The 18,429-nt window shown below is 41.2% G+C and overlaps 1 protein-coding gene across 2 annotated transcripts in view; it reads right to left on the bottom strand.

Annotated features, from left to right (window-relative positions):
* CDK6 (cyclin dependent kinase 6) overlaps nucleotides 1–18,429 on the bottom strand; it is a 140,253-nt gene that overhangs the window by 121,232 nt on the left and 592 nt on the right. For both annotated transcript variants that reach the window (XM_049798584.1, XM_049798583.1), the window contains exon 2: nucleotides 16,194–16,685. In XM_049798584.1, the coding sequence (XP_049654541.1) occupies nucleotides 16,194–16,426 (233 nt within the window). In that variant the 5' untranslated portion in view covers nucleotides 16,427–16,685. The remainder of the gene's footprint in view (nucleotides 1–16,193; nucleotides 16,686–18,429) is intronic.

The raw sequence follows: 18,429 nt of genomic DNA, 5'->3' as shown, positions 1-18,429 counted from the left end.
CAGGAATTATCACTTCAGGTCGTCAGGCTCCTACACCATTCCCTAAGCTATCTGCTCTTTCTCACTTCAGAAAAATACTGGGTGAGACGGAAATTGTTCTAACCCTTTCTAAGCCACATATGAACTGGTTTATTAATGTCATTATTTTTATTTCAAGAGTAAGTCAAGAGACATCGAGGGCTGAAGGAGTTGCTCCTCATTATTTTCTCTAATCCACCCCCAAACGCTGCAATCATCCTATTTACCTCTGTTTGGAGAAACAGCACAGAAACTTATACCACAGCTGATGGTCTTGAGCCTTTGTACAGTTGACTGAACAGGCAACACTACACACCACACAGGGCCCACAGAATCAGCACAGTCTACAAAAGCATTTTCTGGCTGTGATCAGCTTGCCTATTCCAGTGACATGCTACTATTATTTTTGTTTTCAGCTTCCATCTTTTGTCCATCTAACAGAAACAATTATCTTTCTCGCTTCTTCTTTAGAGCTTCCATTTATCTTCTATTCAAATACGTAGTCAAGGAAAAGCCAAATTTTCACACTGTGGAATATATGTAATCATACTGGACATCATTATTTATGTACAATTTTTATATGAATTACCATGCTTATTGCACCACAGGCTTTTAATTCAGGTATCACTGGACTACAGTGTCACTGGACTACCAATTATATCAATTGCTATATTGTGTAACTTCTGCGTGTGTGCAAACACTTACCAGTGGCACAGGCCTACAAAGAGAAATAGAATTTTTTTCACCCACGTGGCCAATATAAAATGCAATAGCAGGAGTCAAGAGTAATTAAATTGAATAGATACAGGGAACATATGATCTTAGATAGGAAAGATATGGTGGCATTAATTGCAAGGGGAAAATCAGACATCATAAACCTGCCAACATACGTTAAGTGATTTAGGAACCAAGGTCCCAAATTACAAAATAACCCAGGTATGTAGGGTCGTCAGTACATTTGAGAATCACTTATTGTCCGAAGTGTCACTTCTTGATGATTCTCAATTAGTATCCCAATGCCTAAATCATAAGAAAATAGGATTGGAAGAAAAAAAAGAGTCTAGTTGCCTGCATTCATAAGCACCCACAAAACAGACGTTTATGAGGATGCACAGATATCACAGGCCACAAGATGCTTCCTACCACCCCACACGAAATGCACAGGTAGAACGAGAGCTACGGCCCTGGAGCTTTTCCTCATGGCGCATTTTAGTTCGAGAGCCTCACCGTCACCCCAGGTCCCTGCAGCAGTAGGATATTCGTGAAATAAAACTCCTAAGTTATTCCAGGAAGCTGACCTCTACCATTTTACACAGGATATTAAATAGACCCCAGCTGTCTCCACTTAGAAGTGACTTAGTTCATATGTTTTATAAAGGTCCATTCAGCCGCTTTCCGAGTTATCACAGAATTGAAGTGACTCTCTGTGAAGAAAAAAGTCAAACTTTCTGGTGATTTCCCTTACCTACTTTTCATGCAGATAGGTCTTGGTTTTCAAACACCACAACTGGCATCTATATGTTCTGAAATAAGAATCTCTGTCTGGATTATGAAAATATTTGACTGTGAAATAACTGTCTCAAGTCCATTTGAAAGAAACATACACAGTAGAGTATTTTTTTTTTTTTTTTTTTGCTAAATCCAGGAAGACACAGTAGTCTTCATTTTCATGAACGCCTCTGTACACAAGCCCCTATGGTATATGACTATTGATCTAGGCACGGTACGGTCGGCGTTATTTCACTCCAGAAGGCAGACAAGTGACATGGATTTAGGTTTTCCAAAGCACAAGAACACTTTTTCAGGCTTGTGAAAATGACAGTGATCAATATATTAGAAATGCCAAGATAATCATGTCCATTCAGAAAATTTTAGTTAAATTATAAGCTGACAAGATGATATTGCAGTATTTTTGTATAAAGGATGTGGTCTGAGATGAATGAGTTCTGGAACTGAGTGAATAATGCAATTTAAAGATGGCAGTTTCAGGCTTGAAAGAAGTAAGATCAAAGTGACCTTAAATTTTGCAAGATTTGAAAAATCATGCAAAATCCCATCATCTAAATATTCCCTAAAACCTTTAAAAATATGTATTTGTACTGCACACAGGAGGAAAAAAAGCCATCTGTTTCAAAAATTAGTTCTGCTGCTTTTAAATATTGACATCCCCTGTTCAATTGCCTGCTGCAGCAGACTCTGCCCCAGTTAGGTTAAGCCATTAGATGTTTACTCTTTTGGATATTGCCTGGGCTCTTTGCCACTCACATAAGGCTTTATAATTTTCATTTACTCTTTCTAGAATACATTTAATAAAAATTACTCTTTTATTATACTTAGGAGTGACATGGCATTTCAGTTCCAAGTTCCAATTTTCAATGTCAGGTAACTTTTTTAAAAACAATTAACTTTTGGAATGGTTTTTTTTCCCCCCCTGGCTTGCCCTCATTCCTTTTCAATTTTTTTCTTTTAACTTTAATAAAGAAAGCTGTTCAGACATTTTTAAGGCACAGAGTTTAAAGTAATTGCAGTCCTACATGTCTAATATTCCTCATCCATGTTACAAAATAATAATTCTGAATTTCCTGGTATAAATGCAGTCAAACCTTGAAATTTTCATGGGTTTTCTTTTCCACATATAGACACACACCCATATGTAATATGCATATCCAAACAGCTTATTAGAGCAACTTATTTGCTTTACTACAATTATATTGTCTTAGCGGTTTCATAATAAAAGAAGCTGTTTTTAAGCTTTGTAAATCAAGCTATAAAAGAATTAGCTCCCACAGACACTCAACATAAAAAATGGAGCAGAATCTGTTAGCATTATTGATCGATTTTAATTTTTCAGGTTATTACCGAGCAATCTGGGCTGACATGTTTTGACATTATGGAAAAATAAAACTTTCAGTTGCAAAACAATTATTCCAAGAGATAAAGGTATAGTACCACTGCTTCCCAAGCAGTCAGGTCTTGCATAATTCAGAGCAGAATATAAGTTTGACACCGGAATTTTCCAGCTACTTGCAATTGTACTATCACATAATTTTCTCAAAAGGAATTTGAGGCAACGAAACTATGTGTAGCATCAGAATTTTACCAATAATGAGGTAAGTAGCCCACTTAGTGGCAAATCCAGTATGAGACCAGTATGGCAGAATGAAGGGAAATGAGAAAAATACACAAGAGAAACTACATCTGAGAAAGCTTTGAAAGGTGCCTTAAACCACTTGTAGGCTGCATGACTGGCCATCTCCAACACCCATCTTCAGCTACTCTTCCTCTTGTAAAAGATTAAGCAGATTCAACCAAAACAGCTTCTGCTTGAGCTTAAAATTGGGTACAGGGTAACCAGGCAATGGCCACCCATTCCAGCTACATCCCGCTCCCCTTAGTACTTTAACGCCAAGCACAAACCAGAAGCAGATTGTCTAAAGTCAGTACGTTTCGCAGAAACCCACACTCCTCTATTAGGAAAAGTACATCATTTTTTTGCCAGATGAAAATCAGTGTCTTGTACAAACCCTTACTAACAATCCATATACTACAGACTTTGGTTAAAAAAAAAATAAAAATCCCCTATAATGCTAATTTCTTATTCGATTACCTCCTCTAATTTCTCATAGTTGAAGTGCTCTCTGATTCCAATGCCGTCTTTTTGTTCGCCCACACCCAAAATAATTTCCCATTTGCTTTTGTAACTTCTCGTATGTGCTGTACAAACTCCCTACTAGTCTTTCCACTTTCCACCTTACAACTTGAACCTCACTGACATTAATCTCCTCTGGCTGTAGCAGGCTACAGTTGGGTGACCACTCTGCATTAGCCACCTGTGCTATCTCTGCAGTCAACAAGAGAGAGGCAGGCCTTTTCCAGAGGGCAATTCATTCTGCTCCAGGGCGGATACGGAGGGTGTGCGGGATGAATTATTCTCAGAAAGCCCATCCTCTCTCTGCACTCACTATGGGGCGACTCTAAGTGACTAGGATGGAGTACACTTTTAACATTCAGTTGGTTAAAGTTAGATGTCTGCTGACAATTATCTTACATTCCTGTTTTATTTTTTTATGCATGGCTATGTTTACCTTCTGTGCATCCATCACGATATATTGGAGCAGAGCCATAAGAGGGAGAGAGAAAGTTTGGTGTCTCCCTTTGACATCCCTCACCCCTCTGGAGAGTTTGACGAAGCAATACGTTTAAACTGTCCTGTTGTATCTAGCACCCAGGAAGGAGCTATAGCTCCAAAGCGGCAGCCCGGATTTCCAGTGGCTGGACGAAGCAACACACCAGGGAAAGGTGCGTGACTCAAGTGACAAAATGGGCTGCTACAAATCTCTATTTAAGTACCTACCATGTTAAATCTAAGCATTTTCATATGCTTCCTCTTGACTGTTGAAATTTTTTATTACCTCCTGTTTCTTAATCTCTCTTTTCTAAAGCATATTGTTACTACATCAAGTTTGGGAACCATCCCTTTCCCCCCAAAATAAGATTTAATCATTGCAGCCACTATGACTGTGTGTCCTGACTATAAGAATTTCTTAAACCAGCTATTGCAAGTTACTTCAGGCTATGCAGAGTGATCGCTCTTCCTTGCACTCCAGGAACAGCTGCCTCACTGACGGGGTCTGTAAGTTTTGTCTTTAAACCTCGTCTGATTTGTCCACTTTATTATGAACAGTGGTTGAAATTGTCCTTTATTACTCTTTTAGTAAACTTAGTTGACTTTCCAGCTTCTCCCAGAATTATAGGCTTAATATCCTTTCACTGATCTAGAGGATGGCAGAAGATTTAAATTTGCTTTTTATGACTTAAGCTTTGTTTCTGGAGAATGGTCTTGCCCGCTCTCAACCCATCTCTCTGGATTACTGGAAACCAAGCGGTCTTTGAAATGTATGTCCTTACAGACATCACAATATCCTATTGATTTGGGACATTCTAATATACTTAAAATGTCTTCTAAAGAGACTCCCTCATCAGTGTAATTCACCTATCTGGGTTTTATCTATTGCCACAAATACCTTTCATTTTTAGTCAACTGGGTTACCTGACTCTTCAGTGCAATTCCTAACTATTCTTGCTGTTGTACTGACACGGTCTTCTGTTCCAGTCTCATTTTTGTTTGTATTTTTTCACTACTGCATAAAGATTTGCTTTTGAAATAACTGACATCTCTAAAAGATGTTTTAATCTGACCAAATAAAATGAAAAAGTAATAAAACCTTGATTTCTTAAGAAGAGAGACGACATGAATAATAAGCAGCATAGAATTAAGTAATGCCAGGTAACTCTGGGGGTTTTTAATGATGTTACAAATGAAAAGGCAATGTGATGAATGGAATTCCATGCAATGAAGAGATACAGGTGCTCAGTTCTGCAGAAGTACTAACTTGTCTGGGCCCTTCCAAGAATGCCAAATCTTTTAAGTTTAATGAGACATTTAATTCTGATTTTCAGAGTATAGTCACTGATTCAAACCTGTCTGGATATGGGTATTATTGCTTTGATCAAATCTTGTTGCTCAGCATTTTATAAAAAAGCAGAGATGAACATTGAGGCAACAAATTGATTAGAGATGTCTGCAAGGAAACCACAAACATCAGTGGGTAGGCCTATCTCCATTAACAATCTAGAAGGTTATCTAAGGATACACAACACACTAATTAGAAGTGCAGAAGCTGCTGAATCTCTGTGTCATAAAGATCACAAATACAAACAAAGTATGCTGTTAGATAAAATTAGCAAAATGAGATTCACCTCATTACCTACTTCCTAGTAGAGAAAAATAATACAGGTCATTAACTTTCACTGTCCCGAAGAAACCTGGATAAATAATAAAGGTACTAGTGCTGTGCTAGTGAATAACAAGTTAGACATAAACTTTCAATGCTGTACAGCAATCAGAAAGTCTCTGTAGCTACAGAAGCATTTTCTCTTGAAGAAGGGAGACGTACATATCACTGAAATGACCATGTCTGTGGTGCAATCTGGAGCTCAGGAGTAAGCACAGCATTGTACAAATTGCTTAGGTGACAACATATAGACGTCAAATATTTCAGAGGGTACATACTAAGGTAGAGAGGAATTATTTGCAGTGCTAAAAGGGAATGTACTTAGGAGGAGTGAAACAGGTCAACAGAAACTCTGAGACCCTACCAGTGAAAAACCTCCTAACGAAAGATCTATTTTTATACCCCAGTTTGGTGAACTCAGTCGTTGCAGCATCTAAAATCTGAACGGTAAGGTCTCAAAACGTGCATGTTTGATGGGATACCTCTCCACAGCCTGCCTATCCTAATGCATCTTTGTTCATCTTAACATTAGGAATTTATGATTTAAAGAACCAGAGCTGTTTGACTCAGTGTAGCTCTATGGACTTTAACTTCACCAGCGGAAACTCGAGCCTTAAATTCACAACTGTATTCTTGAATTAGCTGGAAGGCATGGATGCAGTTCCCCTGTCACACAGATGAACAGTTAACTGTGCATGTTGGTTTTCAGAACATAATACAAGCATAACCAGAAGATCTTCCTTCAACTGTAATCTTCCGGTTAAAACATTGTATATATGGTGATCCACTACTGCAAAGTCAGAGCACTTAAAGGTCAGAACTGTCTTTTCTGGAGAATACCATCTGACTATAATTTATTGAAGGGCTGTCATTTATTATGAGACGCATTTATATTCTAGACAGCCACAAGAGTTTTTCTAGGAAAATTATTTGATTACCACTGAGGGCAACTGAAAAGCAAAAATTATATACAATACATAATACTTTAAATATAAAGAATCTAATTTCAACTTTAATATGCAACATGAAAAAAATCACAATGTATTTATACAAGGAGGAAGGTGGTAGAAAGTCAAAGCTAGGAGAATCACAGAATGTAGGAGTCTTACTGACTTACTAAAAGGGATACAATTTTAACATTGATACAATGTATCTATGAGAAACCCACCAAATTTCTATTTATATGTTGGATTTTATTATAACTCTATTCAAAATGCTGTTGCTAGGGATGTTTAAGTTTGTTGTAAATAAAAGACTTTCATGTCCTGGATCTGTTTTAATATCATGGGGGGTTTTTTTAAATGTATGATTATGTATTTCTTTTCATTAAAGGTTTCCAATTTCTTGTAGAAACACTCACAAGGAGTCCAATTCCTTGTCATAATGAGTGAAAGTTAAACGTGACATTCAATGGCTTCACAGCCCTCCCTTTTTAAGGGGAAGGAGCAGAGTGGGCAAAGTCCTCTAAGGTTGTTTCACTTCGGTGGTAGCTGTGTATCCAAACGAGTCCTCCCCCAAACATCTAAGCACAGTCAGTACATTCCCAACTCCTACTGCCAAGTTAAAATGAAAACGGTCTTAGTTCAGAAATGATTGAGGTGGTTTGCTCTAATCAAATTAAACCAGCCAAATGTTCTTTTCAAAGGTAACTGTCTACTCTGCAGCTGTATGCAAAATACCACATCAAATGTGGAAAAAAAAAAAAAAAAAAAAAAAAAAAAGTGATAGAATTCTATCCTTACAGTAGAGCCCTGGCTCCACAGATGAAGAGAAACAAAAGCACCAGTGCAGCTAGGAATTACATTCACAGAAAGCTTCTAGAAATATGCTAACTTAAGAAACAGTGAACAAAGTACTGAAATTCCCAGTTTATAATTAACTGATTTCAGGGAGAAGGGAATTCTCTGACATTGTTAAACAGCAACAGACACCTTCAGTTATTTATCATAGGGAGCACACTTCAAATAGATATTAAAAGACTAGCCAAAGCTTCACATAAAAGAGAGAGAAAAAAAAATCACACAGGCTTTTCCATTCTATTTCTCACTTCCTTTCTCTGTTTTTATCAAAATATGTAACATTCTGCACTGACTAATATTGCAAAAGTCCAAACTCAAGAGGTTTCATTTAAACTCTGTATGATTCATCTGCACTAGAATTGAGTTTTCAATCATTAAACATGGGAAATTCCTGCAAAGATGAATTCATGGGCAAGTTATTTTTTTATTTTCTTTTACTTAGAAAGGATCAGTCACCTGTTAATGATAATCCAGAGTGATAAACACTCAGTGTTAGTATGAACGCTTTTAAAACATTATGGAACTTTTTGCTAAATTTGTAAACTGTTTGCTAAGTATGTCATGGGATATCTATGCCAGGGCAACTCTACCAATATCAGCAAATTGGCACGTTCCAGAGCACCTTGTATTTAGGGATCTGAAATCACCACCTGGTCCTAAAATTCTGTGGGATGCTTCTTAGGCTACAGACCCATCTTCTACTAAAACCCTAAAAAGACATTTAAAGCATCCTGTGGAAGAGTTTCTTATTGCTCATATAAAACATCCTTTGTTCCACCTGACAAAAACACAACTGTATTGTTAGAATTTTAAGGCCTGATTTTAAAAGGATTATTTAGCAGAATATTTCCTTGTGAACATTTTCTAAGGATGGGACAAATTTTCAAAGGCTAAGGGTAAACAAATAAATAGGAAAATCAATACAAGAATTTGGATGCAATGAGGTATTTTGAAACAGTTTGGAAATCAACAGTCACATTTCCACTCTTTGATGATCATCTCACCAAATGCTTCCCAAATGGAGGTTTCCTAAATGGAAAATGTCGAAGTACACAATAGAAAAAAAACCCCACTCCTTGGAAAATCCTGAAGTGGTTTGTTTCTTAAATACAAATCCTTTATAGTTTAAAGGTATACCCGTTAAATAATCATGCATGTGTAATTACAAATATTTTTCAGGATATAAGAAAAATATATGAAGAACTGATATTGGAGGAGAAATTTCCTCTCTTTTGAATGAAAAAACACAGCTTAGTTATATACGTGCACGGGCACAGTTATATTCTGGTAATTTGTTAGATCATTAAGAATCAACTTGTTCAGCAAAACTGGAAAACAACTGGATTTCATACAAAGAGTAAAACCCAAATGCTCTATATACTGCTGCAAAGTTTTGGAATGAACAGCAACTTCTATTTTATTTAGGGTTATGAAACTTTATAAAATAGTTTTAAAACTTCAGAACTAAATTACGTCAACTAAGAATTGCTACAAAGACAAATAACCACTCTCGATGCCAAATTTGCATTACTGCTATATCAGGTTAGTTATATTATTTATTCTGCATGATTTATTTTAACTTTTAATAGAAAAATTCTCTAGAAATAAGGCTTCAGTCAATGAAATACATGAATAAGAATCAATATCTGTGATTCATATTCTTATGTATATTGTCCCTGAACTCTATCCAGAAAAGCATTTTAAAATTGAGTGTATACTTAATATCATAGCTATTTCTATTTGATAACGCACTTACATCTGTGCTAAACTTCAAACAATGACTTAAACCTCACCGAGGGTACCCGAGTCACTCACTCAGTGCTTTGCTAAGTCACAGTCTCCAGCCTACTCTCTTTCGAACACCTGGAAAGTGAGCACTTTCCTTCTCCCTGCTCTGTTCCGCACTTCAGTCGGCGGTAGGTACCATGAAGCAAACCGGAAAGTCCCGATTAATCTACTTTGGCCCCTGTTTTCTGGGCTGGACAATCCACTCTCCTGTCCTTTTCAAGGCTCAGTTTTGAATCCTAGACCCCACTCCATTAGCCGAAGGGATGCTGACACTTAGCCTGGCAGCCACAGACTGTCGCCAGCAATGGCTGTGGTGAAATGAGTTGGTTTTCCGTTCTGGGCAGGACCCAGCAAGACTAGATCTCTCCAAGAACAGCATAGACACAACCATCCACAGATTTAAAAAAGGAAGGGAGCACTGGACATAATCTAAAATGACTAACATTTACTCACACAAAGACTGGAAACATGTTTTTTGTAAAAAGCTTAGATTCAGAATAAGATAAAATACTTTTTGAAGAAAGCTTGTACTCGCTCCAGAAACTGAATTTCCTAAGGCTCAGAAGGCTATTCCATACTCAACTCTTCCTTCCTGACATGCCCTTATCTTGTCCTGTTTCTGGCAGATCATGTATTCAGACTAAATCATCACATCCATTGCTAATAAACAATTCATACGGACAGGAGGAATATTACCTATTTTCCCTGTATGTGCTTATTCTGTGTATCGGAGGGTTGCAAGCATGATGACGGGCCAGCAGCGTTCATGTGCAGTCCCTTCAGAACGTCCTCTGCCAACTTAATAAACTCCTCCAAACCCTACCTACTGCCAAACCCTGTTCAGTGTCAACCACATCATTCCCCTTTGCCCTCTTGCCGTCAGAGAAGCCGTATTTCCAGGGGGCCAGTTCCTCCCTCCCCAAGACCTTCGCAGTGTCCCTCCTTGCAGTGGCCAGTCAGTGCAAGGACCGTCTCCCTTCCCCTCCGACCACCACCACTCTCCAGCCTGGAAATGCCTCTCTCCTGCCAAGGCACTTCCCGTCTTCACATCTGCCTTGAAGGCTGTCCTGTTTGTGTCAGACTAAAACTGACTCTGAAGCTCATTCAGTTTTTCCTTCCCATTACTCATCCACCTCTTCTACCTCAGCTGAGACTCATCTGCCACATTAATCCCTTTAACCTTGGCAAGTTTCAAGTTCAGTTTCTTCTGTTTCACTCCATCCCCGCATCTTATTTTACTCTTTTTGCGTGCAAGACGATCCCTGTACCTAGCAATGCAGAGGTAACCGTTTCTTTCTCTACAGGCGCCTGCCAGATGCCATATGAGCAGTGCTACACAAAAATAAATTGTATCACACAATACAGCACACTGCTGATCTGTAAGGATGATGTCACATGCTAGAAGTTTAACATTAGCTTGGCAGAAAGGGGAAGTAAGGAAGGAAGCAGAATTCACTGGAGACAAACACCCCCTAAAATAGAAATGTTTCACTTGACGGAATGGAACATCTCAATGATTTCAAGAAGATCATCCTTTAAACTTATTAACAGCACAGTAACAAAGCCAGTAGCCAATATCAGCGTCACCACAAACTGGAAAGAGAAACAAAATTAGCTACTGCATTTTGAAATTCTTTTCCCTCTGCATGCGTCCATACCATTTCAGTTTAACAAACAGAACAAAGCAGACAACTACATGTTCAAATTGCCTTGCAAAAGGTTAGCTAGGTATCGATGAGCTGCTACAGATATGTTCTGAATGCTCTCTCTATCAGGTTAGACAGGGAATTTTAAGACACTTATAAAATGACACCTTCTAAGTGTAACACGGTTTTAAGTACCAAGCCATTATACACGTCTGGGACCTTTGAGCAGAGTCAAGCGTCAGTCTTCACGTCAGGGCACAGGGGGATGAGGGAGTCGCGTGTGCCCCAGCCTCCTCCCCCACGCTCAGGTTGCCTTGACAAGGGAATCAGTTGATGGGCTCCATCAAGGACTCAAGTGCAAATCAAGAGAGAGCAGCATGGACCACTGGACTGCAAAAGCAGCGAAAAAGCAACGTGACAGTATTGCTGTACCACAGAGGGCAGTTCACAGTATCGTTTATATTTCAGTGGATATAAAATAACATAAATCCTTGAACATGGCATAATTGTGCAAATACTCGTAATTACTAGGTTTCCCCCACACTGATCTGTATACCAAAAAGATTGAGGTATAGAGTTATACTTCCAGCTAAGTGGATCATTCTGCTGAACCTAAGTGAATTACCTGTGTTCTACAAGTTAACAGGAAGGACGGAAGCAAGATTTTTAAATTCCTTATTATACAGTAATGATGACCTTGAATGGCAAGATTTCTGACACTTATCTTTGAAATAATAACTCAGATTAGATTATATTCTAATAGATTATATTCAATATAATTTTGGTTAGTTTAAAACTGAGGACTTTACTACCCACGAAAACACTAAAAAAGTTGCATTTATCAAAAAGACTATGAGCCAGAAAGCAAAAATATACAACTTTGCAGGTTTAACACCATTAAAACTGTTAAATATATATATGTTAGAAAACAGGCACAGCAAGAATTACAGTATTCTGTATTGTGTATCACCTTCCCAAGAGTGCAAATTCACGGTGGATGGATGATTAACTTTAGGGGGAAATTATTCCTCTGATTACCAGCAGGAGAGAGATAAAGCGAACACAATATATTGCTGAATTTAGCACTATAATCACAAGAAGAATTTTTACAGATATATTGCAGCAGGGAATACTCCCAGTTTTACACACAGGAATTTCCTGAATCTAATATGTCATTTATTCCTGGCAAAGTCTGTCCTTTGTCTACATATATTTCATTTTTCCTAAACAGAACAGCACTAAGCTACATAAGTGCTGGACCAACTTTTGCCAGATTTAACTACTGTATATAGTAAAGCTTTAGTAAAGCATTAAATCTTATTATCTGAAAGGTGACCTAGAGGAGCACCGTAATCATCCTACCAGTTACAAAGGACATTTCAAAGCCTACAACGTACCTCATTTTAGAACAATTCACAGTAAGATGTACTCTTGAAGATTCTTTTTTTTTTACTTTGTTTTGTGAAGATAAACAGCATAGAGTAAGGTGTCCTGACAGAGGGGAACTCTATACAAAGGCAAATGTGAGCAGGAGAGGACTTTAAGCACATAGCAATCATCCTTTTAACTGTATTTTTCCCATGACTCTCTGTATACTATTTTTGACAGCCCTGCAAATTTTTAGACCAGTTTTCCAGGCCTTATTTCCGTTCTAGCCAATAGTCCAGACACTTCCACTACCATCACAGTCCTGATGAAAATTAGACTTCCTTTCGCTTCTTATCTTGCACCTTGTTTTGCTTTGTTCTGCAGTGAAGTCTTACCTTCATTAGATAACTGCATGATCTATCATTGTAAAAGCAACTGTGCTGTGAAAAATGCATCTCTTCGTTGTCCGAATATGGAAACGATAGACTCGGAGAGAAGGAACATGAAACAAAGCTCTTATGATTAGCAAGCAGTCGCACGGAAAAATACGATAGTTTGTTTAAAATTATTCTATGCTATTTAGACATTTCTACTTTATGGAGAAAATTCTCTTCCATCCCCCATGCCAAGCGCTGGAAACCAGTTTTGGCTCTAAGCATTTCTCAGGATTTTAGAGGAAGGGAATCTACGACTACTGCGACAAGCCTGGGCTGCAGCAGCAATGCTGGTCCTGCATCCTGGCTCCATGAGCAACAAAACCATGGAGCTCTACCTCTGCCTAGCAAGTACTGGGTCTTTTCCTTACCAAACTGTTCTTCACGTTCAGCACCACTGAGAAGCCTTGGACTGCCAAGCTCCTTACTGTACTCTTTGGAGAAGCCCAGACCTACCATTTGAGTTCAGCATGACATTCAGCGTAAGTTCACGTGGCCTGTGATTTCTGCTGTTGCTGTCAGCTGATGCCAGAGTACGACAGCCGAGCACAGGGCGTATGCGGCTCATCTGTTTGAAGTCTGTCTAAATTTTGACTCACAGAATGACTGTCGGTTTGCATTGAGCGACTCATGGATCACACATGCCATTACTCAGAGGGAACAGATTCAACATTGTATTTGCAGCTCTCACTTATTTCACTCAAGCTAGTTCCCTGTAATATTCAGAAAAAAGCTAGACGCCCCCTCAAAATAAAAAAAAAAATTTATTTCAAATGTTTGTGTTGTTATCCCAGTGCTCTGAAAATTATGTACATTTTAATCCAGACATCATTTTTATTTAATAGCCTGGCCATGATACCAGTTTCCAGAATGCATGCCCAAACAATGAACATTTTTGTGAGCATAATATGTCCAATAACTAAGTACAGCTAGGTCAGCTGCTTAAAATTGCAGATCTTCTTTTACAGTATTTCCTTTTCTGAGTATATTTACATAATACAAAAATAGACCTTTAATTTCAATAAATTACAAACTCTTCTACCGTATTTTTTAACAGAACTGGGGCATTTAAATATTTTCAGATAATCTTTCTTTTTTAAGGATATGATTTCAGTCACTTCAAAGCGCTACTTACAGCTTCATCTGCGCTACAGATTAAAAACATGCACAACAGCGGCAAGTTTTTAAATAGCATTCCTCACATTTTAGAAGAGATAATGTTTGAAATTGCTTCTTATACTCCCCTGCCTGTTTGTGGAAAAAGGTGTTCGGCTGAGGTCCTAAGCATCCTGAGACATCACAGACCAAACCCCTGTATCTGAAATGCTGCTTATGGCAAAAGGCACAGGCTTCACAGCACTGCTATGAGGACCTGGAACACACTTGCAGAGATTTTTATATTGAAACTACATTCTCGTATTGCTGGTTGAAATACTTACTGCTTGCAGAGAATGAATTTTCATTCAGACCTGTAAAAATATTTTCAGCTTCAACATATTTATGCAACGCTATGTCGAGATTGTGCTGCACTTAAACCCAAGCAAAACAAGCCTGCAGCTGCATAGTCAGTTCATCAACTAGCTCTTTGGAAAACAAGAATTTTATTTTCAGGATTGTGCTGAATTCAGGATTAGAAAGCTCTTAAAAAAAATCTTTTACTTCATATGGAAAGATCTCAATGCCAGAAAAATTCAGGACTATTGTATTGAATTATTCCCAAACAAAGTTTACAATTTTCAAATATGTAAACGCCTAAGCCTGGACAACTAAATCCTCATTTACTCTCATAAATTACTGGGCTCAATTTCAGAGATTTTGAGAACTCTCAGTTATCTCTCTACTGCCAAGGAAGAACGTTGTGTGCACTTCTCTGTAAACCGAGGCACTTGATGTGGTGATCAAATACAACCTGTTGTCCACACATAGATGCCCCCACTTTTGAAATTTATTGATGAAGCCTCTGGCATTACTAGGTGCAAGTCAAAATAACAGTTATTAACCAAATTGTGGATTTGCTTGATTAGCAATGGAAAAGTGTCGGCGGCAGCCTACTCCCATTGCTCACTGCAGTGAGACCGATGACGCGCACTCCATTATCAGTATTTCAGAGTACACATGCTTCACCTATTCAGTTCAGACAGAAATGAGACTGTTGTATTACACTGCCGTGAGATGAACAAAAATTAATTTATCTCTAGCTATTCACTTTAGTATTTTAAATATTATTCTCTGTCTCACCTTTCCTCTTGCACCTACTATAAACCCCCTCATCTCAGACCCTAAACCAGGAGGATCACAGCTACAAGCCATTTTGAAGGTCACCTCTAACTTCAGAGTATCTATTTCTCTAGGACTGAAAGAGTCTTGGTGTTAGTTAAGTATAAAATATTTTCCTTTTGCTATGCCGTATGTGCGTACAATAATGCAAATAACAGGAAATATTCTTGCTAATACAGCACCATCAGCAAAATGCTGACCAGTTTCAAATCATTGCATACCTGGCTATCTGCAAAGTGAAGCTTACTTCTTAAAGTTCATAATATTAATGAAAGATGCTGACAGGCTGCTGGAGGTTTCCAGCTATAGAAAAATGCAAGAGGTTACAGTAGGGCCAGCCTTACCATTAAGAGAATCTGTTAAAAAAGACAGGTCATTTATCCAGGGTTTATGCTACCGACACAACAGAACGGACATCCTGGGGACACTGCCACCATTTTGCAAGCCGGGCCTGACGTCTGTACTGTTGCACTCTGGTAGCACAATCATCAGCGCATGGTGAAATTAGTACCGGTCAAACAGTATTCAACTGTAAGGCCGCCTGCAAAGCTTGAAGTCTTAGGCTGTTAGTTCTCTTTAACACGATAATCTACAACTCTCTATAAAAGCATCTAAAAGGTGGAACGCACATTCCACTACCGCTCCCAGAATCTTTGCCATTTCGATAATGAATAGAGCTGCTAAAAATCGGCTGCAGCTGGCAGAACGAATACTTGAGACAAAAGCAGGGAGACGCTGGGTTTTTTACATTCTCTCTTATGCCTGAGGAAATAGTGTATATATGGCTCCTTGCCCATCCACTCAAACACTTAAGTCACACACCTATGCCTCTGGAGATGGGTGTTTGTGTGTGTGGGAGGCAATGCACAGGGATGAGGCGAGGTCTGGCAGGCAGCACCACGGCCTGCTGAAACCTCAAACCACACTTCATGTACACAGTTTAGTGCTCACTTCATCCACAAACCCAAACTAGCATCCAGTCCATTTATGTATCCAAGCTCTTGCTTGCCCAATTCACGTCCTAAAACCAGGACCCCGCTGATCGGGACGCCTGCCCCACTTCCTCACCTGACCACGTTGGGGTGCTCGAACGTCTCCAGGTGCCTCAAAACCGCCACCTCTCGGATGGTGGACAGCGGCATCCCCTCCTCGCTGGTCTGCACCCGCACCCTCTTCAGCGCAACAAAGCGACCTCCGTTCTTCAAGTCTCGGGCTTTGAACACCTTCCCGTAGGCTCCTTCTCCAATCTCAGCCACGCATTCATACTGCTGGTCTGCCACGTTTGTGCTGTCCTTATCCATGCTGGCGCCGCTCCTCTTCCTCCCGTGATCCACGTGCCTCGGGATGGCTCTCAGTCTCACCTGCTTTCGGAAAACTTAGTACTTTGCTCACGTTGCAGATAGGCCACACACTTGGTACCTCTGCCAGAGGGACAGTAGGAAGCTCTCGCCCTCCTGTTCTTGTTCCTCTTCTGTACCGGACACAATGTGCCTCCTCTTTCAGCCACTAGGAATTATCGTACAGTCTTTGGGAGCATTGTCTGTGTAAAGCCAATTAGATCTAGAGGACAAACCAAGCAAGAAAAGTGAGTTCAGTTTACTTCATTACTTTGCATTGTTCAAAAACTGAGACAATTAAGCTAATATAGTAGGCAGCTACATGCAAAGCAAAAATGTGGTGCAAAGGAAGACATGAACCACCAGGGTGACACATGTCTCAACGTCCCTGCATGGCTGATACAACACTCCAAAGTTATCATAGTCTGCACAGAAGGCTACAACACAAAGCTACAGAGCAACCGCGTGCTGGGGGATTTTACTGAGCAATGGGCTGAATACGATGACCCTGAGACAGGGGCGATGGGGACGGCAGAGCTAACTATGCATGTTTGAGAGGAAGTTATGTCCAGGAACTTATGCCAGGATTGCAGGACTCAAATGTTTCTTCAGTGCACATGGCGGAGTCTTGGAAATATTACGGTTACTTATTTGTAAATAATAGCCCGTGGAGGTTTCAGCCTTGATCTGCTCTCCCCTGTGCTGAGCCCTGCATGAACATATCGCAAGAGACAAGTTCCTGCCTCAGAGCGCCTGTGGGGAGGAGAAATATGTACGTATTTCAATGACGGGAATAGTATGCTACCGAGCATTGTGTGCTGAGGTAGATTCAGAAGTGCTCGCTTTAGCCAACTTATTAACACGTAAGGGTTTTAGCTGTGGATATTGCTACTGCTGGGTGTGTGGCCAGCAGTTCCTCGCAGAGCAGCATGACGAAAGACGGTCTTCAGGAGCAGCACGCTCTGCTGCCCAGTGCATGAGGCTGGAGAGCAGAAGCGCTTCCTTCTGCATCCAGTTTCATCCACACTCTCTGCGGGATGGTGGGCAAATCCTCTCCCCTCACAAAGCTCCACATCCACCCTCCCTCTTCCCCCTGCCCCTTTTTCATATAATGATATTGCGACCTCTGGGGCTGCAACCCTCTCCTACACCGCATTTTTACCGTGCTAGGATTAAAGAGCCCCAGACAGTTCAGTCGGGGATCCCCTAACTCGAACCCACGCACAAAGCCGGAGGTATTTTGCCACAGGTACGCTGATCTTACACCTTAGTTGCAGATGAAAATAAGAGCAATCTAGAGGAAACCTGTGCCCGCTGCTCATCGCTTTTCCCCGGCTGCAGCCAGAGGCACCTCCCTGCCCCGCCGACTTCAGCTGCCACCACCACAGCTGCCGCCGCACCGCCCGGCCACCGGGCAACCCCGCGGACCCCGCGCCTCCGCGTCCGCAGCATCTCCGGGCGGCGCCGAGCGCGGACCGCCGCGGGTGGACACCTGCCCCGTAGCCCCCCCGGCCGGGGCCGCCCGCGCCGCATAGCCCGCGCCGCGCCGCGCCGCGCCGCGCCCCGCAGCCGGCCCCGCAGCCCGCCCCGCGCCGCGCCCCGCAGCCGGCCCCGCAGCCCGCACCGCGCCGCGTCCTGCAGCCGGCCCCGCGGGCGGCCCCGCACGGCGCTGCGCCGCGTCCTGCAGCGCGTCCTGCAGCCCGCCCCGCGCCGCTGCGGAGGGCGCCCCCGGGCGGCGGGCAGCGGCGACGCCCGTGTGCGTGGCCGCGGGGGCGGCGGGCCTGCCTCGGCGCGGCCGCTGCGCCGGGTGGAAACTTACCGCTCGCCCTCCCCGGGCACGGCGGGATACGGGGGTGCCCACCGGCCCACCCCCGTACCCCACCCCCCCACCCCCGCCCCCAGCCTCGGCACCGAGGTCCCCTCCGCGGGCGCCCCACACGCGGCGGGGGGACACGCGGGGAACGGCG

This window comes from Accipiter gentilis, chromosome 4 (assembly GCF_929443795.1).
Source record: "Accipiter gentilis chromosome 4, bAccGen1.1, whole genome shotgun sequence".
Classification (NCBI taxonomy): domain Eukaryota; kingdom Metazoa; phylum Chordata; class Aves; order Accipitriformes; family Accipitridae; genus Astur; species Astur gentilis.
This window is presented reverse-complemented; position numbering and strand designations above follow the sequence as displayed.